Raw genomic sequence first — 21,875 nt, forward strand, 5'->3', positions numbered from 1 at the left:
TGAGCAAAGACTGTTTGTGCCCCGCCCTGACCCAGGGCCTGGGCCCCTTTAACTGCTTGTCGGCTCAACCCCTGCCCCAGAGGGCTTGAGCGAAGACTCTGCTGTTTGCCCAGCCCCTGCTCCAGAGGGCCTGGGCTCCTGTACTGTTGTGTGTACCCAGCCCCTGCTCCAGAGGGCCTGGGCTCCTGTACTGTTGTGTTTGCCCAGCCCCTGCTCCAGAGGGCCTGGGCTCCTGTACGGTTGTGTGTACCCAGCCCCTGCTCCAGAGGGTCTGGGCTCCTGTACTGGTGTTTTCCTCAGCCCCTACACCAGAGAGCCTGATTCCTGAGCAACCGGCTATTGAGCACGTCTGCAGTGAGTCGGCGTGGCTCCCCTCCCGCCTCGGAGGGTAGAGCCCCGACTCACACTACTACAGAATCCCAAAGGGCACATCCCTGAAACAAAGGTAAACCTTCCTCCTCTCCACCAGAGTTTAAGTCCCTGCTTCGAAGCATGGAGGCACTAGAGTTCCTCAACCAAATGGTAAGCGTTATTGTTTTTTAAATAGTCGGAAAAACTCTTGTTCTGAGAAATGGTCAGAACCATTTTAGCTGAAACTTTGATTTTTTTTTTTTTTTTTTTTTTTAAATACCCAACTTGGAAAGTAACAACTCCAAGGCTTTAAGATTGACAAAAGTTATAACCAACTGAAAACAGTGTCTTGTAATGGAAAGTGTCAAGTAGCCTTAACTATTAGTTTCATTATCTGTGCCAATTCTAATGATAAATTAACTTACTGTAAGCGCCTTGTTTTTTTTGTTCTCTTTTTCTTCACTCCCACCTTTTTCTTTCAATCTCTGTCTCTTTTCCTCAATCTCTCACAGTCTGTGTTTTCCCTCAGACCAACTTTTCTACAATGTACATTTTCATGCTTTCATCTCTGACAGTTTTCCTTTTCTGATTCTCCTATTGTGGCTTCTTTTCCCCTCTAGTACACTCACTGACTTCTATTATTATTTTTATTCCTTCACTAAAGTTTTCTTCTCTCTTCTCTTCTTTCCCAATTAAACATCCTTTCCTTCATTATTTCTCTCATCTTTCCTCCATTTTCTTTCTCCCATTCCCAGACTACAGAGCAACATTTCCACAGGCCGCTGTCTCTTAAAAAAATTGGGTGGGACTAATGCCTCTGGCAAGTGATACTCCTAAAAATGGCCCTTCTGATGCTGGAGAACTTGGGTCCAGTAGTGATATGAAGTCACCTTCTTCCCAAGCCAGAGATCTGAAAACCTTACAGAAGTGACAGTAATAGCAGTGTGTGTGTGTATATATGTACACACATGTATGTACATGTACTAGTAGCATCTTTTAAGAACCTTAAGGAGTTTGTTGCATGAGAAACTAAGAAAAGGAAGAAAGTGAGAAAAATGCTGGCCCTGAATTCTTAAGAATCCATTATCAGGAGCCCATGTATCAGGATGGAGAGCACTCAAGTCAGATTGGAGGGGGGGGGGGGGGGAGAGGAAGAGAGAGAGAGAGGAAAAGACTTCAGAATTTAAAAAACAAACAAAATAAGTATGAAACAATTTAAAATATTAATGTGCGGATATAGTTAAAGTGACTATGTACAAATGATACCATCTTACTGAATATACTGCTCCCTGTGTTTGTGTTCTAAGTCTCATCTGCATGACTTACTGACAAAAAATTTTATACTACTTTTTATTCCATTAGTAAACAGCTGTAGAGAATTATCTGGGGGTCTATTCTGGTTTGTGTGCCATGAACAGATTGTTAACGAAATTCCAAATGCATAATTTTCATTACTGTTGACGATGGGTAAGCCAGAAAGAATACAACACGACTCTCAGATCACAACTTGAATTTGCGGAACTGATTCTTAGAAAAGTTGTCTTTTTATTTATAACCTGAGAATATTTGATCTGGAAATCAACAAGAGATATTAAACACAGAACTCTGCAATTCCATTTTTATAGATCAGCTTTTCAGAATACAATTGCACTTTGAACCACTTACTTTCATTCTCTTCATAAATATGTGTTTTGAAAATGACATGATGACAGTCCGTCAAAATATCACAAAACATACTATAATGGAAATTACACTTTTTCTCACAAAAGTTTTAAGGGGTTACTCAAACACAACAAGTATTTTTGTGAAAAATACATAGAAATGCAGAGCCATAGCGTAATTTTAGACGAAACAGAAATTACTTAACTTTGTCATTCTCAGATGGCTGTATCTATGGTACAGCTCACCTCAGTATCACAGTCAGGAAGGGTCTGTAGAACTAAACTGGCATTCACCTGCCTCACTGCTACCACAAAGGAATTGTCACAACTGCATAGTTAAGGTTGACTTTTGCCCTTAAAAAGGAATTCAACCTCTTTATTATGAATAATACAGTGAATCCTTCCTAAACTAACAGGTTACACAGAGTACTGAATGAATTTTCAGGGAATATACAAGTAAACGGTAAATAGCTTGAATTAATTTTTTTATGAGATTACAGGTTTGGTTGATGAAGGTAATAGGGTTGATGTAATATACTTAGATTTCTGCAAGGTGTTTGAACTTGGTACTGCGTAATATTTTGATTTAAAAAACTAGAATTTAAAATTAACATGGCACACATTAAATGGATTAAAAATTGGCTAACTGATAGGGCTCAAAACTGTAAACAGGGAATCATCATTGAGTGGGTGTGTTTCATCAATGACCTAGGAAAAAAACAAATCATCACTGATAATGTTTGCAGATGACACAAAATTGGGGGAGTGGTAAATAATGAAGCGGACAAATGACTGAGTCAGAGAGATCTGGATTGCTTGGTAAACCGGGTGCAAGCAAACAATATGCATTTTAACACAGCTAAATGTAAATATGTACATCTTGGAACAAAGAATGCAGACCATACTGACAGGATGGGACTTCATCTTGGGAAGCAGTGACTCTGAAAAAGATTTGGGGGCCATGGGGGAAAATCAGTTGAACAGGAGCTCCCAGTGTGACACAGTGGCCAAAAGAGCTAATGTGATCCTGGGATGCATAAACAGAGGAATCTTGAATAGCAGTAGAGAGGATATTACATCTCTATTTTTGGCACTGGGAGAATGTTGCTGTACTATAGTGTGCAGCTCTGGTGTCCACAATTCAAGGAGGATGTTGATAAACTGGAGAAGGTTCAGAGAAGAGCCATGAGAAGGATTAGAAGATTAGAAAACATGCTGTATGGTGACAGATTCCATGAGCTCAATCTAGTTAAGCTTAACAAACAGAAGGTTAAGGGGTGACTTGATTCCAGTCTATAAATATCTACATGGGGAACAAATATTTAATAACTGGCTCTTCAATCTAGCAGAGAAAGGTATGACACAATCCAATGGTTGAAAGTTGAAGCTAGACAAATTCAGACATGGTGATAGTTATTAACCATAAGAACAATTTATCAAGGGGTGTAGTGGATTCTCCATCATAAACAATTTTTAAATCAAGATTGGATGTTTTTCTAAATGATATCCTCTAGGAATTATTTTGGGGAGGTTATGTGGCCTGTGTTATACAGGAGATCAAATTAGATTATCACAATGGTCCCTTCTGCCCTTGGAATCTATGAAAATTACATTCTCAATAGTAAGTTCTTTTTTTTTTTTTTGGATAGAATTTATAAAACAGATCCTGTTCCTAAATGTGGCATAAGGGCTTGTCTTCAAGACCTACCTTTAACATCTAGGGCTTGATTTAACCCTCTTACATTAGTTTTATGCTGGTGTAATTCTATTGACATCAGTATAAAATCCAGTGCGATGGAATGAAATATCAGGGCAAAAGATCCCTGACTCCACCAAGAAAGTAGGTTATGTTACCCTGGTTTTATTCTTCTTTTTACAAAACAAACACTTTACTTGCCTGTACAGTGAATAATTAAAGGTAGATAATTTGTATTTAGGATAAATCCCTAGTCTTGGTGCCTAGAATTTTCCAGGGTTGTGGCTGTACATAAAAGGTATATATTTCACTAATTAAAAGCATATTGTCTAAATATCGTCTAAAAGGAAACTCGAGACAATAGGCTCTCTTACACACTGTATATGCTCAAACTGTGATTTTGTACGAGTCTAGAACCAAATTCAGTCGCCAACAGGCTTTTGGGTTAAAAAGATTTGAAACTCCGAGAAATGTCTCACAATAGGGATGTGAAGAGCTCAACTTTGTCTTGTCCACTCCTAGAATACCGGGGAACAGTAGAAGCATGTTTGCAAAGCACCTTCAGTAGTTCTAGCTAAAATCCATCCTACAAGAAATACAGGATTAGGGCAATATTGGATGATTTAACTTTAAGCATTTTTGTTCCGCTCCATGCACTGAATTTTTCCCAGATTTTGGTATATTCTATAGTCCTAAATTAGTTATTGGAAAGTAACAGGATGTTTATCACTTGGACAAAGTAGATTTTTGTTGTTATATCTTTTCAAATCCATGCAGCTAAGTGGAATGCGTCTACATGATGCAGAAGATCTTGCTTTAACAGATTAGGCACTCAAATATTAAGGAGTAAAACCTATGAAGTTAACCATCTATTGCAGTATCATCTCAAAGGCTTCTAAAGGAAAAGAGCCCTTCCTACAGTTTGAATACAGATCCTTCCTCATTATTATTTGTATTACAGTAACACCAGTCGCTGTAAAAACACATATGCAGACAGTATGTTCTGAAGAGTTTACAAATCCTCTGAGAAGGTCAACATTTAAGATGAATGCTTGTGTTTCTGAGTTTTAGGAGCTACTTTCTTATCAGATTTACGCATTCTTCCCTTTGTGGCAATGGGATTCCTTCAAGGAGAATAACTGCTTTTATCTGATTTTTATTTTATTTTAATTAGCACCAGAGCGCTAGACCTAACTTTGGAGAACAATTTGACTGATCTCTGCAACCTGGGAAATTGGAGCTGGAACTCAAGTTCATCCTTTGGTTGGTTTTCAGAGACTCTGGAAGGACCATAATCTCGGTTCCCAACTACTATATTTCCATCTCCCATGAGATTCCAAACAACCTTCTAGCAAAAATACAAAGCTAGCAAGTTCTAGAAGCAAAATGGTGATTCTAAAAAGGAAGATAGGCTAGTGTCCGGTGTCAAACTCGCTTTGCTGAACCACCGAGAGCATCCTTAATCTGTTCTGCAGATAAGTAGGAAGCAGCTAAACTACTGGCTGAGTGAGTAGGTGAGGAAACGAGAACATTGCTGCTAAGTGATAAGCACAAGAGAAAATTTCTGATGCCATGGAAATTTTCCCCAAGACCCACATACCATTCCAAAATATAAAATTCCTCTAAAAAATACAAAGGGAAACTTGTTTTCCATAAGTAAAAAAGTACCCCTTGCTAAACAACTTCATTAAACGTAGAAAAGGAAATATCTGGTCTCCTCTTTGGAGGAAGAGATAATGGGAGGACAATTAGGTCAGCAAACATGCCAGAAGGAGGGGCTTTCAGATGTCTTCATTCTCCAAACCAGCTCCTCCACCCTCAAAAAAGGAGTTATCCTCTATTAAGATGGATTGGATAGAATTATTATTTCTGTCCAAATCAGTAGAGTCAAAGCAGGAGAAAAAGAATTAGCCAGTTTTGAAAATAAAAAATGACTACTTCCCTAACTAGAAAAACAAAAATCAATTATGTTGATTAGTCACAGTATTTCTCAATGTCAGACGAGGCAGGGGAAAAGAGGAAACAATTGAAGGTACTGGTATCAGTTATGTCTCACCTGAGAAAGATTTGTGCCACTTTGTGGTAAAGCCATTAAACATTTTCTAAAGTCTAATCCGATAGCACACTGAGTGTTCCATTCAGGATCTTGATATCAAAGACTGAAGATGAGACCTAATTACAGTGGGTGCATTTCAAAAGTTCATTCTAGTTTTGGAGGTATTACCAATTCCAGCGGTATTCCTCCATTTTAAGTATACTATTGATCACTACAAACAGTAGTAGCTCTAAAACCAGAATGAACTGTTAAATGTGCCCACTGTTCTTTATTCTAGTGAAAATGACAGCAATCAATACCAAAACCATTCTTGTACCCAACCTATACCCAATAGAGAATACTAAAGCAACATACCTGAACTCTGAATTTCCAGGTTGTTCCAACAGGAACGCCAGGTATAGGTCCATAGTGGTTAGAAGGAACAATAGTGCATTCCTTAGTACGACCAACACAAGCCATACCCTACCAACATATCAGAGAGAAGAAACTAATTTTATTATATTTAAGTTTCCTTTCAAAGTTGATGCAGACATATGGATTTCTATTATAATAAAAATGTTTTAAATACATTTTTTCAATAAATTTTATGTAAATTCTAATTGTTATTTATTATTTTATTTATAATCCTTGTCTCTAGTCAATTTAAAAAAAAAAAGGATTTCTACTGTTTTAACTTTTGGAGACAATGGGCAAAATTCAGCATTGGTTTACACACTGTGCAATTCCACTGAAGATTGCATGATGTGTAATTTAGTACTCAACTTTGCACAGTTAATTTATATGTATAGTCACAGATATCTCACACACACACAGAGTTATATTTATTCTTGAAATACACTTTACCTTGCCCCAGTCTCGCTGACTCTCAGTACTGGCAGATGGCATCTTTGCTTTCTTTTTACTCTGTTTGAGCTTTTCCCCAGCCTTTACAACTTCATTAGAATCATTTTTGCAGGAAGGACAGTACCTTAAAAAAAGTTTTGACAGATTTTAAAATTGATTAACCTAATGGCAACATATTTACTGTAGCCAGAACCATGTTGATTAATCCATATTTTCAAGGTTTTGCCAACCTCAAAAAATTCCAGTGTAATATAACTGATGATGATGATAATAATAATGCTTTGCACTTATACTGTACTTTTCATCCTAAATTCTCAAAATACTTAAAGAATATATTAAAGCAGAGTTCTAACTAAAAAGTAACTCCTAATTCCACCTCCAATTCAAATTTGTGCAATCTCATTGTCTTCAATATGGATATACAGGTGTAACTGAAGGATCTGATTTTGACCTTGAGGTTGGCTGAACAGTGAGGTATGAGCCAGATTACACTTATCCTGTGTGAGTTCTGCATGGCTGGCTATAAAAACAACAAAAATAAGAAGCTGCCATTGTCACTTTTCTATGAACCACACTGTAAGAAAAACTCACAACATACTTATGAAGTACATATTATAACAAACCTATTATGTTGTGAAACAGGAACCTCTTTATGCCAACTGGCAGAGGGCATAAGAGTGCATAAGAGTTACTGGGATCCCCTGGATCTGGTATCTACATAATAGTTTGCCAAATGGTGACATTTAAGGTCTCTGCTGAAAGCCTGTGTCATATTGGTCATCATAATCATTGAGAAATGTATGTATGGATAATATGCAAGAAGTTGTGTACATATAGTGAAAATTATGTTCTTAATGCCTGTGAATTAGGCCTGTCATCAGGAAGTAAGTTGCTTTCAGGCAGGAGACACATCTGTCTGGGTATAGGTAAATTGAGTATTGTGTACTTCACAATGGTTGTCTATTTACAGACTGAGCAAAATGCTAATCAAGAAATTGTGAAAACTACAAGGAGGTTCTCCACAGGAAAAACAAGTAATGGGGGGTGAGGGGTGGGTTTCTGATTATGAACAAAGACAAAGGAATGTTGGAACTATAACTGGAGGTAAAGAGAAAGAGTCTACCTCCTTCACCTAAGGGACAAGCTGACAGTGTGCTTGTCTTATGAAGAGAGGGTCACAGCCAAGCTGGCTGTTAAACGCTGGGAGAAAGACTTTGGTAAGCTAAACTTCATTAGCTAGGAAAATGTCTTGTTAGTTAACTCTAGAAAGCAGGTTATAATTTCATTTTACATGTAACCAGTTGTTCCCAAATATCTCTACTTGTTATCATTTGAATCTTTGTATTTTGTTAAATATACTTCTTGTTTTTACTATAAACTTATCTAACTGCTGTGTGCAGTGGTGATCTCAGGTGAAGCTGGTAAGCAGAAGTATACTGCTTCTTTGGGAACAGAGGATCTGGGAATTGTGTGAGTACTCAACGGATTGGGGCTGGACACTCTAGAGAGATGCTCAGAGGGCCTGGGGGAGAGCCTGTGGCCAACTTGCAGAAGGACAGCAGAGCCTGCCGAGTCTGAGAGGAGAATGCTTGCGAGGGAGCTGACCTTGGCAGGCACAGACAAAGCGTCCTCACTCTAATGGCAGGTGGTAGTGAGATGCCTCACAACCCTGGGTAACCCCAGGAAGTGTCACATATATACTGACTGAGGTACAAAGAAGGTAAGTTTATTTCCCAAGATCATACAGCAAGAGAGCAAGGATTTGAAAGTTTTACACATTTGACATTGAAATACTTCTCCTTGGGCAAGATCTAGTAATATGCTGAGCACTCTGGCCCTGATCCAAAGCACAGTACTTAAGCATGAGCAGTCCCATTGAGCTGGAAATTGCTGAAATTAGGCAGTAGGACTACTCATTTGCTTAAAGCTAACCAAATGTTGAAGTGCTTTGCTGCACCAGGGCTAGAGTGCTCAGCACCTTGCAGGATCAAGACCCTTAATCAGAAATACGTTCAAGTGTTCCATGGAAAATGGGTTTGGATTTGACCTAGTTAGGAGTCTTCTGACATCTCATGCTGGGCATGTACAATACATTTTGTACTGCATTTTTCGCTAAATTTTTACAGTGAGCAGCTTAAAAAGGTTGTGCTATGTTTGTGTGAACACTTAATTTCTTAGTCAATTGACTTATTCCTTGAATTTCACACAAGACAGGTTGTGCTGCTGGTTAAAAAATAAAATGTAAAGAGTTCATGGATGGTGACAGACACTAATACAAGAAGTTTAAGGGTGAAATTCTGGCAGAATTGAAGTCAATGGCAAGACTCCTATTAAATGGGGCCAGTATTTCACACTAAGTCAATAAAGGTACTTCACTAGGACAGTGAAATTAGTGTAAGTAAGGAATGAAAAAAATAGAGTTAGCCATCCGTATCTAAGTTTATCGCAAAAACTGTATAAAGTTATATTCTATTATTTGAAAAGTAGTATGCAATAAAAAGGACTGTGGAATAATGCATATTCACAATAAGGTAAATTTGGAAGTGTGCATGCAGCTTTAACTATGGCATTTCCTGCTTTAAGACTGCTTAACCAAGCAATGTTAATGTTCCCTTAACTGAGCTTTGTATGGAATATTAAATACTGTTTAGCATATAAATAGACTGGTTCTGATCTGTATGAAAATGCCTTATCAGTATTTCCCAAACTGTGGGGTAGAACTGGGGGCTGCCAAGTTTAAATTATTAAAATTTAAAATGGACAATTTCCCACTTTTAAAACAAACAAATATCTGGTATTCAACTAAGGGTCAAACTCTGCCATGAACCTATATTAGTATGCAAGGCAGGAAGAGAAAAGGAGACACGCTTTTACATTTCTGTGCAGCGGCATTACATTGCAGAATTGAAGTCCTTTGCATCAAAGTGAGTGCAAGGACCACATAGGATTAGCAACGCTACATAACCTACGAGAAGTGGACAAGAAGCAAGGCCATAGCTCTGCCATTCCATCGCACTGGCTTCCCTGGCCAGAACAGTTCATCTACCTTCATGAATAAAACTCAGAACGCATATGCCTATAGTGCAAACAAAACAAAGTTAAATTTTAAAATAAAAAGAAATGTTATATACCTCATCAGTCACTATGGTTCTTCTAGATTTTAATACATGTGGATCCCACTTCTTGGGTATAAGTTCAGAATCTTTTGGCCAGGAGTGTCTGGGGAGCTGTAAATATGCCCTAGATGTCCCACCTGAGGGAATATATGGCCTAGTAGTCTCAACTGCCACTCAGTTCCCATCAGTCCAGAGTTCCAAATATTCATAGGACTCCAGAGTAGAGCAGAGGAAGGCAGGATCCACACACCCAAACCATACTGAAAAACTAGTTACTGACAAGGTGAATAACTTGTTTTTCTTCTTTATGTATTGTCAGTGTGGATCCCACTTCTGGTGACTAAGAGGCAGTCTCCGTAAGACTAGTAGAGGGTCTGAGGAGTCCTAATTGAATAGGGATTGCAATACTTGGCCAAAATTGGCATCATATATGCACTGTCCAAGTCCAAGGATTGATGTTTTACTAAGACATGAATGGAGTTCCAGGTGGTGTCTTTGCAATTCTCCAGTACGGCAATGTTCCTAAGGACGCCTGAGCAAGGTACCTTAGCTCTAATAGAATGAGCCCTATCCTCCCTATAGGGTTTTAGGCCTGCCATTCAATATCCTATATGTATGCTCTCTTATCCACTTAATCTTTGAGTGGAAACGGACTGCCCTCTAACATTGGCACCAAACCGGTGCCTTTATACTCTTGAAGAACTTCCTCTCTCAAGAGTCTCTCATGAAAAAAGTCCATGAAGGAGGACATGGAAGGTGAGTAGGGTGTGGGAAGGACTTGAACTGAATTCCATATCCTGTGGAAATTACCTCCTGGGCCTAAAAGTATGAAATAATACTCAGTTCAAGGCTGGAAGAATAGGGATAGATGGTTGCCAAACTGAAGAAACACTAGGTAGGACTCTTAGTGTTACGTTGGGGCTCCCAAAATGCTCATCAAGCCTGCTGCTTGTTCAAGGAAGAAATGGAGTTGACAGAGAGAAAAAAATCTCTCTTCTTCTGGGTTTGGCAGAAAAGGAGAGTCACTGGAATACTGATATGTCTTTGTTTCAGTCTTTATTGGGGTTGCTTTTAGAACCCGAAGGGCTCTCTCTGTTATTACACATGTAGTCCAAGAGACTAATGTACTGCTCTGGAGTCCTTTAAGTGAGCAAACATATTCATTAGTTTTTGAACTAAAAGGATCTGAACCTTCAAAAAGGCAGATTCTCATAGTGGCTTGGACCTATTTAGGTATCCCTGAAGAACATCTGATAGTTACTGCAGTGAATACTGAATGAGATGGTGTCGCTGAAATTTCTAAGATAGCCTGGAGAGAATGCTTTGCTAAGAGCTGACCTTCAGAGTTCTTTTGAGCGCCAATTTTTGTTCTGAGGGAAACTTGTCAATAAAGGATGACAAAATCCCAGATATGTTAGTAGTTTGAGATACACATCTACAAAGAAGCAAAAGAGCATATATTTCTGCAAAAAAAAAATCTAATTTCTTGGGGTCTCTCTCTTTAGGCATTGATTTGGCATTACTCAACAGCTTCGGTCTCTCATTTGCTGTTGACACCTCTAAAGAACTGCATGTTGGAAGAGTGAAAAAAAAAAAAATACTGAAAACCCTTCTGAGGCACCTGATCACATATGTGGAGATATACCTATCTCATAGAACTGGAAGGGACCCCGAAAGGTCATTCAAGTCCAGCCCCTTGCCTTCACTAGCAGTACCAAGTACTGATTTTTGCCCCAGATCCCTAAGTGGCCCCCTCAAGGACTGAACTCACAACCCTGGGTTTAGCAGGCCAATGCACAAACCACTGAGCTATCCCTCCCTCTCAAATAGTAAAGGCACATTTTATAGAACAGTATTTTGCATAAAGTATCATCCTTTTATATTTACCAGTCCTCATCTTCTGGTATCTTGCTTAAAGGTGGATTCAGGCAGTATATATGGTAGGCCATATTACATTCATCGCACAGAAGTTGCATGTGAGCATCCTGTTTTCCACCACACAAATAGCAGGAGCAAAAGCGACATTCCGTATCTGGGTCTGCCCTACAGTGCTTGCACTCAGGGCCACTCTTTCCTGTGAAGATAAAGTAGAAAAAGTTAAGCCTCAGAGAAGTGATTTCAGATTCATAAATATGCCATTATGGGGAGGGGAAAGGTGAGGGGGAAAATGTACAGTAATGCTGTGAGTGCAGGAACTTGCCTATGGTCTCTGTTTAAAAATAAATAAATAAAAAGATCAGGCATAATGGTAGTTATTGAAAACCATTTATTTACAAAACTACATATACAATAATGTTACATCTAAAATATTAATGTCAAGTCAATTTGTAGTCTTGTATTAAAGACTTGCAAAATAGTCATTATCATTTACCAGCCCAGGCACAAAATCTTCTCAATCCCCTTGCCATCATCCTGGTGATGAAAAAGCAAAAAAAGACGGTTACTCACCGTTGTAACTGTTGTTCTTCGAGATGTGTTGCTCATATCCATTCCAGTTAGGTGTGTGCGCGCCGCGTGCACGATCGTCGGAAGATTTTTACCCTAGCAACACCCGGTGGGTCGGCTGTGGAGCCCCCTGGAGTGGCGCCGTTATGGCGCTGGATATATACCCCAGCCGACCCAGCGCCCCCTCAGTTCCTTCTTGCCGGCTACTCCGACAGTGGGGAAGGGGGGCGGGTTTGGAATGGATATGAGCAACACATCTCGAAGAACAACAGTTACAACGGTGAGTAACCGTCTTTTCTTCTTCGAGTGCTTGCTCATATCCATTCCAGTTAGGTGACTCCCAAGCCCCACCTAGGTGGCGGGGTCGGAGTGAGACATTGCTGTGTGCAGAATCGCTGACCCGAAAGCAGCATCGTCTCTGGATTGTTGCACCAGCGCATAGTGGGTAGTAAATGTGTGGACCGATGACCACACTGCAGCTCTACAAATGTCCTGGAGCGGTACTTGAGCCAGGAAGGCAGTCGAGGAGGCCTGAGCCCTCGTGGAATGAGCGGTGATGCGTGGCGTCGGAACACCAGCCAGGTCGTAACAAGCACGAATGCAGGACGTGATCCAGGAGGACAGGCATTGTGAAGAGACCGGTGAGCCCTTCATCCGGTCGGCTACCGCAACGAAGAGTTGCGTCGTCTTCCTAAACGACTTTGTACGGTCAATATAGAAAGCCAGGGCCCTGCGAACGTCCAACGAATGTAAACGCTGGTCCTGACGAGTAGCGTGCGGTTTGGGATGGAAGACCGGGAGGAATATATCCTGGTTCACGTGGAAAGGTGACACCACCTTTGGAAGAAAGGCAGGATGGGGGCGAAGCTGCACCTTGTCCTTATGGAACACCGTGTATGGGGGCTCGGATGTGAGCGCCCTGAGTTCGGAGACGCGCCGTGCTGAGGTGATGGCTACCAGGAAGGCTGTCTTCCAAGATAAGTACAGGAGCGAGCAGGTAGCCAATGGTTCAAACGGAGGCCCTGTGAGCCTAGAGAGTACGAGGTTGAGGTCCCACGTTGGAACCGGCTGTCGTTGCTGTGGGTATAGCCGGTCTAAGCCCTTGAGGAATCTAACGACCATCGGGTTAGAGAAGACCGAGGACGTGAGTTCTCCTGGGTGGAAAGCGGAAATAGCGGCGAGGTGAACCCTAATTGAGGATGTCGCCAAGCCTTGCTGTCTTAGGGACAGGAGGTACTCCAGTATCAAGGGGATAGGAGCCTGCGAGGGAGACGTAGCTCGTTGCTCACACCAGCAGGAGAACCTCTTCCACTTGGCTAAATAAGTGGTGCGCGTAGAGGGCTTTCTACTTCCCAGCAGGACCTGTTGGACGGCCTGCGAGCATTGCCGCTCTGAGCGACTCAACCATGAAGCATCCACGCCGTGAGGTGGAGCGACTGCAGGTCGGGGTGACGCAGCCGGCCGTGGTCCTGAGAGATGAGATCCGGAGTCAAGGGAAGCGTGATCGGTCTCTGTAGTGACAGCTCCAGAAGTGTGGTGTACCAGTGCTGTCTCGGCCAAGCGGGAGCGACTAGAATTACCCGTGCATGGTCCCTGCGGATCTTGAGCAGTACCCTGTGGACCAGCGGGAATGGGGGAAAGGCGTAGAACAGATGGTCTTTCCATGCCATGAGGAAGGCGTCCGACCGAGAGCCCTGGGCTCGCCCGTGTAGGGAGCAGAATGCCTGGCACTTCCTGTTGGCCCGAGACGCGAACAGGTCGATCTGGGGAAACCCCCACCTTTGGAAGACGGAATAAATGATGTCCGGGCGAATCGACCACTCGTGCATCTGGAAGGACCTGCTGAGACGGTCCGCCAGCGTATTCTGGACTCCAGGCAGGAATGACGCCGTGAGATGTATCGAGTGGGCGATGCAAAAGTCCCACAGGCGAATGGCTTCTTGGCATAGGGGAGATGAGCGGGCTCCGCCTTGCTTGTTGATGTAAAACATGGCCGTGGAGTTGTCGGTGAGAATCAGCACGCAACGGCCCTGTAGGAAGTTGAGGAAAGCCTGACAAGCCAGGCGCACTGCCATCAGCTCTCGGACGTTGATGTGCAGGGCTAGTTGGGACGTCGACCACAGGCCTTGGGTATGATGCTCCCCCAGGTGAGCGCCCCATCCTAGAGATGAAGCGTCCGTAACTAGGTGGAGGGAGGGCTGTGGGGCGTGAAAAGGCACTCCTGCACAGACCGCTGTGCGGTCCGTCCACCATGCGAGGGAGGCCAAGACTGCGGGCGGAACCGTGACCACTATGCTCAGGTCGTCTCGGTGAGGACGGTAAACCGATGACACCCAAGTCTGCAATGGGCGAAGTCGCAGCCTGGCGTGCCTGGTTACGTAGGTGCACGAGGCCATGTGGCCCAAGAGGGCAAGGCACGTCCTTATGGTGGTAGTTGGAAAGGCCCTGAGACCTTGAATGACGCTTGAAATGGCCTGAAAGCGGCTGTCTGGCAGGATGGCTCGGGCATGTCTGGAGTCCAGGATTGCTCCAATGAACTCTATTCTCTGAGTTGGCACTAGAGTGGACTTCTCTCTGTTGAGTAGAATGCCCAGCTCGTGGAAAGTGCGTGTCACTATGTGGACATGGGCCTGCACTTGGTCTCTGGTGTGGCCGCGTACCAGCCAGTCGTCCAGGTACGGGAACAGCTGTATCCCTTGTCGACGAAGGAAGGCCGCGACGACTGCCAGACACTTTGTGAAGACCCTGGGAGCCGAGGACAAGCCGAAGGGAAGGACTGCGAATTGGTAGTGCACCCTGTTTACTACAAACCGCAGGAAGCGCCTGTGAGGCGGATAAATCGCTATGTGGAAATAAGCGTCCTTCATGTCGAGGGCGGCGAACCAGTCTCCAGGATCCAGTGAAGGGATGATGGTCCCCAATGACACCATGCGGAACCTCAACTTTACTATGAATTTGTTGAGTCCGCGCAAGTCTAAGATGGGCCTTAGACCCCCTTTTGACTTGGGTATCAGGAAGTAGCGGGAGTAAAACCCCCTGCCCCTTAGCTCCGATGGAACCTCCTCTATGGCCCCCATAGCGAGGAGCCCAAAAACCTCCTGTGTAAGGAGTTGCTCGTGAGAAGGGTCCCTGAAGAGGGACGGGGAGGGGGAGTGGGAGGGGGGGGGCGAGGAAAACTGGAGGGCGTATCCCCTTTCCACCGTGCGAAGGACCCAACGGTCCGAGGTTATACGGGACCAAGCACGGTGGAAGCGGGAGAGGCGATCCCGGAAAGGGGGAGTCGGATCCTGGGTACCGGTCGTGGTGCCGTCCTCGACCGCACCTTCAAAAGGCTTGTCTAGGCCCTGAAGGTGGCCTAGACTGGCCCTGGTTCTGACCGGGTTGAGGGCCGGTCGACCTTCGCCTACCGCCTCGACCCCGCCTCCTAGCAAAGTCCTGTCTAGGACGAGGCGGGGGAGGGTAGAACCGCTGAGGTTGGGGCCTGAAGGGTCTGCGCTGAGGCCCTGGGACATGCATCCCCAGGGAGCGCATCATTGTCCGGGAGTCTTTGAGGTTTTGGAGCCTCGAGTCTGTTTTCTCTGAGAAGAGGCCCTGACCCTCGAACGGTAGGTCCTGCAGGGTCTGCTGCAGTTCCGGTGGCAAGCCCGACACCTGGAGCCAGGAGATTCGGCGCATTGCTATCCCGGAAGCCAGTGTCCTAGCGGCCGAGTCCGCTATATCCAGGGATGCCTGTAGGGAGGTGCATGCCACCCGCTTGCCCTCCTCTACCAAGGCCCCGAACTCTTCCCTCGAGTCCTGGGGGACCAGTTCTTTAAATTTCCCCATCGAGGACCACATATTGAAGCCGTAGCGGCTGAGGAGCGCCTGCTGGTTCGCTGCCCGCAATTGCAGTCCGCCAGCAGAATACACCTTGCGTCCGAACAAATCGAAGCGCTTAGCGTCCTTCGATTTGGGCGCAGCAGCCTGCTGGCCATGGCGCTCCCGTGCATTCACTGATGACACCACCAGTGAGCACGGTTGGGGGTGAGTGTACAGATACTCATGCTCCCGGGAAGGCACGAAGTACTTTCTCTCCACCCCTCTGGCCGTGGGCGGAATAGAGGCCGGGGTCTGCCAGATAGTGGTGGCGTTGGCCTGGATGGTGCGGACCAGCGGCAATGCCACCCTGGATGGAGCATCCGCAGAAATGATCTGCACTATTGGGTCATGGACCTCCGCAATCTCCTCCACCTGGAGGTCCAGATTGCGAGCCATGCGCCGCAGCAGGTCCTGATGGGCCCGAAGGTCTATCGGAGGTGGCCCGGTGGTAGAAGTGCCCGCTACGGCCTCATCAGGAGAGGACGAGGAGGATACCCCCGGTGGCAAGGGGTCCAATGGTTGATCCTGCTCCATGTGTTCCTGGTGATGGGCGTCCCCTGCCCCCAGATCCAGGGCCTCTGCAGGTGCGGGCACTGGAGCCTCCACGTCCCTTGGAGGAGGGCGGGAGATGGTGGACTCTGGGGCCCTAGGCTCCGAACGGCCAGAGCGGGAGGCCGATAGGGGAGCTCCTTGTGCCTGGTGGTAGGCCCAAGGAGTCCAGAAGGACCAATGCGCAGGTCCTTGTATCGGGTCGTCGGTCTCCTGCAGGTGGCCGGGCTCCCCTGTCTCAGAGGACCGCGACGCCGATCTCGACGGCCACGGCGGTGCCGAAGCCGATGCCGTCGGCACCGGATGGTACGGTGCCGATCGGTGCCGATCGTAAGGGGACCTGTCCCTGTGCGGTGCCGGCGAACGGTGCCGGGACCTGGACCGGTGCCGATAGTCCCTCCGGTGCCGGGATCCCGATCTGGAACGTGACGACGATCTGGAGGAGACGTGGTACCGGGAGCGGCCTCTCGAGCCCGAGTGGCGCTCATACCGGTGCCGGGAGCTGCGCCTCGACCCCGATCGGTGCCGGTCGTCACGGCGGTGCCGGGATGTTGAGCGGCGCCGCGAGGAAGACCTGGGCCGCGAGTACGACCGGTGCCGAGGTGACAGTCGGCGCCGGGACTCAGAGCGGCGTCGGGACCTGCTTCGGGATCTGGAGCGGTGCCGAGAGGTTTGTACTGGCGACGGTGGGCGCACCAAGGCAGGTTTCCCTCTAGATTGTAGCACACGTGGGGCTACCGGTGCCGGGAGTTGCGACGGCGCCGGCTCAGTGAGGGCGATCAGGTCTCTCGCGGAAGCGAAGGTCTCCGGGGTGGAAGGGAGACAAGGTTCCACCACCAGCCTTGGTGGTGAAACAGTCCGCACCGGACTCAACGGCCTCGGTGCCGGAGTCGACGGTGTGGCCGCCTGCCTTTGGCGGTCCAGCTGCGGACGCGGCTCTACCCCCGGCACCGGGGGAGCCTGTATCTTCGCGGCAGCAGCGTCCCGTGTCTTAGTGGTCTTCTTATGGCCCGGCGAAATTGATCGGTGCCGAGGCTCTTTGGGCGGGCGCGGTGCCGACGTCGGTCGGTGCCGGACAGTCTTTTCTGCCGCACCGGTCGGGCCCGCCGGGGCGCTGCGCACCGAAGCGCTTGGTGCCGGGACAGGGCGCGCCGAGGGAGGATCCGGACTCAGCGCCGCCTCCATGAGGAGCTGTCGGAGCCTAAAGTCCCGCTCCTTCCTTGTCCTCGGCTTGAAGGCCTTGCAGATAGGGCACTTATCTGCTGGATGAGTCTCTCCCAGGCACTTCAAGCAAGAACTATGCGGGTCGCTGGTTGGCATGTGCTTCCCGCAGGACGCGCACGGCTTAAAGCCAGGAGCCTTGGGCATGGGCCCGGCTGTGCGCCGGGGGGAAAAGGGGAGAAACACCCCCTAAACCCCCGATAACAATTTACAACTATCTATATATACACTATACACTAACTACTAACTAACTTGAACAACTATCTATATAACTAAATATAACAAGAACAATGAAACGCTAGGGAGTGTGGAGATCAGCTAAGCCGCGCTCCACAGTTCCAACGACCGTCAGGGGCGGTAAGAAGGAACTGAGGGGGCGCTGGGTCGGCTGGGGTATATATCCAGCGCCATAACGGCGCCACTCCAGGGGGCTCCACAGCCGACCCACCGGGTGTTGCTAGGGTAAAAATCTTCCGACGATCGTGCACGCGGCGCGCACACACCTAACTGGAATGGATATGAGCAAGCACTCGAAGAAGAAGATATTTTACTTTTACTCCATCAAAAAAGGCCTCGATTCCTACACCCATAACAAGCCTCACTGATTTCAAAGAGAGTCTGCTCACATGGAGCTTATTACAGGGCAATGGACTAATTCCCCAATTCCATGAAGACTTTAGTGAGTAACCACTCCTGTGAGTAACCCTATTCAATCTGATGGAACTGCTCACATGAGAAAAGATATTCATGTAGAAGCCTTTGCAGGATTAAACCAAAAAAGCTTCTGCAGAAGAACATGAACAAAACGGCAAACTTTAGCCACAGTCAACTTTAATAGAACTCTTGGGGGGGGGGGTGGATTTTTTCACAAGATCAAACAAAGAGGAACTTAGTTTCATTTTCATTTGGTTAAATGCAGGATCATTTTTACATCAACCTCAGTGTAACGCATGAGCTCTATTTTTAGTCTTATGAATGAATATCAGGGATTTTTTCTTAATTAAAAATTTAGCCAAATGGAAGAATTTGTTTAATCATTTTTGTCTACTAGAATTAAAACATTCAGATCAACCTGTATTACTGCTAATGTAATACTTGACCAGACTGTTTTTGTACACCACAACCATGGAACTGAGTAACTCCACCACAGCCAGTCCCAAGCCGGTTAAAAAAAAGGAAGAGAGTGGTGTCAAGGCTAACAGCCACCCGTAAACCTTTGCCAAAGAAATCCCATTAAATGTGTCCTTTATATGCCTCATATGAACTAGGGTGCTCCCCGGAAGCAAAGAGTAGTGACCTCATCTGCGTGCTACTGCAAGGGCTACTGCATCATTCTGGACAGATACGTTCAAAGATGGGAGTCCAGAAAATAAGACTGGCATCTTGGAACACAGACATTAACCAGGAAAAGTGAAGGGCTGATTCAAACATGAATGAAAAGGAAAGTACAGATTGCCTGAATTCAAGAAACCAAATGGAAGGGAGCAAAGGCAAAAGATATTGGGGAAGGCTATAAGCTACTATACTGTGGCATATCTAATATGAGAGAGTTGGTACAGTTTTAGACAAAATAATGTGGGAATATGTAGTGGATGTGGATAGGATAAGAAATAGGTTATTTTGGTTAAGCAAGCTCTTGAAAACGGCCCCCTAAAAGTTGCTCATATGCATCACAAGTGGGAAAACAGACACTATTAAACAGAAAGTGATAAAGAATCACTAGTGCCAACTTTAATGGTCACATGGGAGAGAAGGTAAAGCTTCAAAAGGTACAATGGCAGTTGTGGATATAGACACAGGAACAAGGAAAGTATGCTCAGATATATGATTTGATAGTGAATACATTTTTTCACCAAGGAAGAATGATTACCTTTAAGAGTGGTAGCATAGGGGCACAGATGAACTGCTTCCTGATAAACTGAACTGAAGAACATCAAAAACTGTAAGGTCATTCCCAGAGAAAGCATTGTAACTCAGCACAGAATGCTGGTTCTTGACTATGGGTACATATCATTCATGAGAAGAAAACAGTCCAAAGCAGTAAAGAAAACCAAGTGGTGGAAGCTTAGTTTTAAATGCCTTTCTAGCTTCATTAAAGTGTTGGGGAAGATCGCTATAGAAGGGTTAAGAGAAATACACTCCGGAGGGATCTAGTCAATCCCAGTAGTCTGTTTCTGGTGCACATGTTGCAGACAATGAGAGCCCCCCTAAGTGATCTTTTTGAGTTGATGCTGCTCAGTTATATGAGCTACAATATACAGAGCAAAGAACAGCTGTACAAGTGGGTGAAGGGATAGAAAAGTGCAAGACTAGCTGTGTTTGAGTGTGCTCCCCATTCCACAGTGCAGCTAAGCAGCGCGGAAGAACAGTATGTTAACGCACACCGAGATTTCACAGGAATCCTCCAGAGATCTCTAGGAATCTTTCCTGGAGGTACTTGCCGATCCTCTGCCGAAGGTTCCTTGGCAGAGCTGCTTTGTTCCTTTCCCCATTGTAAGAAACTTTCCAGCACCACTCGGCAATCACTTGTGCAGGGACCAAAGTGGCACACAGGTTAGCAGCATAGGGATCGGGTCTGAACCTGCAAACGTGCAGTAGATGCACTCCTGCATCCTTGCTTACCCTCAGCAGTGAGAGATCGGCTTCGATGATCATTACTTGTGGAAAATGGTGGCAGAATTTACAATATTGACCCTATTTGCCTTCACTGATCCCCTGAAAACATCACCTACACCCCACCTGGGCCGAACTCACCATGTTTAGGCTGTTTGCAGAGTTGTGTGCTTGCCAAGGGTCAATGAGAAAGTAATTGGTATGTTACAAGAGGTATATTTTACTGTAATGATTGAATGCTGTGCATGAACTAACAATTATGCTTCTGTGTATTGTTTCTTGTGCTTCTGCAGATGTAGCCTTCAGGGGAACCCCCAACACAGCAGCAGAGTGCCTTCTCCAGATAAGGAAGCGACCAAGTTGTAGCAAGGAGGACATGTTCTGAGAGGTGCTCCAATCCTCAGAGGCCGAAAAAAAGTGAACCCAGTGAGTGGAAAGAAAATGAAAGGCAGGACAGAAAGGAGTGTGAGGAGCACATTCTAAAGACCAAGAGTGGACGATAAAAGTGATGGAGGAGTATTTTTAAGTAAATCATGGTTCTCTTTTCAAGATTATATAAAGTGAGTTTTATATCACCCAATAGTCAGAATAGATACGTGCTTTCCGCCCCCCCCCTCCCCCCGCAGCTAATACAGAACTGTTTTCCATTCCTTCCCCAAACTCCTCCCACATCTTCCTTGCAACTTATCAGAATGTCTTGGTACCCCGTTCACTCTACGCCTTTAGACAGCTTCCAAAATGATACCTGCACTGCTCTTCACTGTTTTCTTCCTTCTCACCACGCCTTTTGTGTGTGCTAACTGGTGTTTAATAAAAACAAACTCTCTTTAAGAGAGCCACTCTTTATTTGTGTCCTACACATAGTGATTGCCACTGGTAGCATAGGTGCAGTTTAATCATTTGCTGAGTACAAATCCTGCTCAGGAATCACCACAATTTTTAGGCAAAATAAGATAACTGAAGTTAATGAAGCATGGCAGATTGCGGTATAGAAATGCACCGTTATTGGTGCTCATTATCAAAATGGTGTCTCAAAGCCTCCCTGATTCTAATAGCCCCCCGTTGTGCCCCTCTAATAGCCATGGTATCTGGCTGCTCAAAAATCAGCAGCCAGGCAATCTGCCTCAGTGCTCCACCCCAGGGGAAACTTTTCACCCTTAGCCTCACAAATATTATGGAGCATGCAGCAGGCTGCTATGACCATGGGAACGTTTTCCTCAGTCAGGTCTAATCTGCCATAAAGGCAGCACCAGCATGCTTTTAATCTGCCAAAGGCACATTCTATGGTCATTCTGCACCTGCTCAACCTATTGCTGAAGCACTCTTTGCTGCTGTCCAGGTTTCCCATGTAAGGCTTCATGAGCCATCGGAGTAAGGGGTACACTGGGCCTCCCAGGATCACTATGGTCATTTCAACATCCCCTATTGGAATCTTCTGGTCTGGAAAGAAAGTCCCTGCTTGCAGC

The 21,875-nt window shown here is 45.4% G+C and overlaps 1 protein-coding gene across 1 annotated transcript in view; it reads right to left on the bottom strand.

Moving 5' to 3' along the window:
* LOC112116424 (E3 ubiquitin-protein ligase UHRF2) overlaps positions 1-21,875 on the bottom strand; it is a 191,476-nt gene that overhangs the window by 52,726 nt on the left and 116,875 nt on the right. The window contains exons 6-8 of the mRNA XM_029914317.1: positions 11,611-11,797; positions 6,608-6,731; positions 6,119-6,226 (exon numbers count right to left, since the gene is read on the bottom strand). Coding sequence (XP_029770177.1) covers positions 6,119-6,226; positions 6,608-6,731; positions 11,611-11,797 — 419 coding nt within the window. The remainder of the gene's footprint in view (positions 1-6,118; positions 6,227-6,607; positions 6,732-11,610; positions 11,798-21,875) is intronic.

Source organism: Terrapene carolina, unplaced genomic scaffold (genome assembly GCF_002925995.2).
Source record: "Terrapene carolina triunguis isolate 2854851 unplaced genomic scaffold, T_m_triunguis-2.0 Scaffold35022, whole genome shotgun sequence".
Lineage (NCBI taxonomy): Eukaryota > Metazoa > Chordata > Testudines > Emydidae > Terrapene > Terrapene triunguis.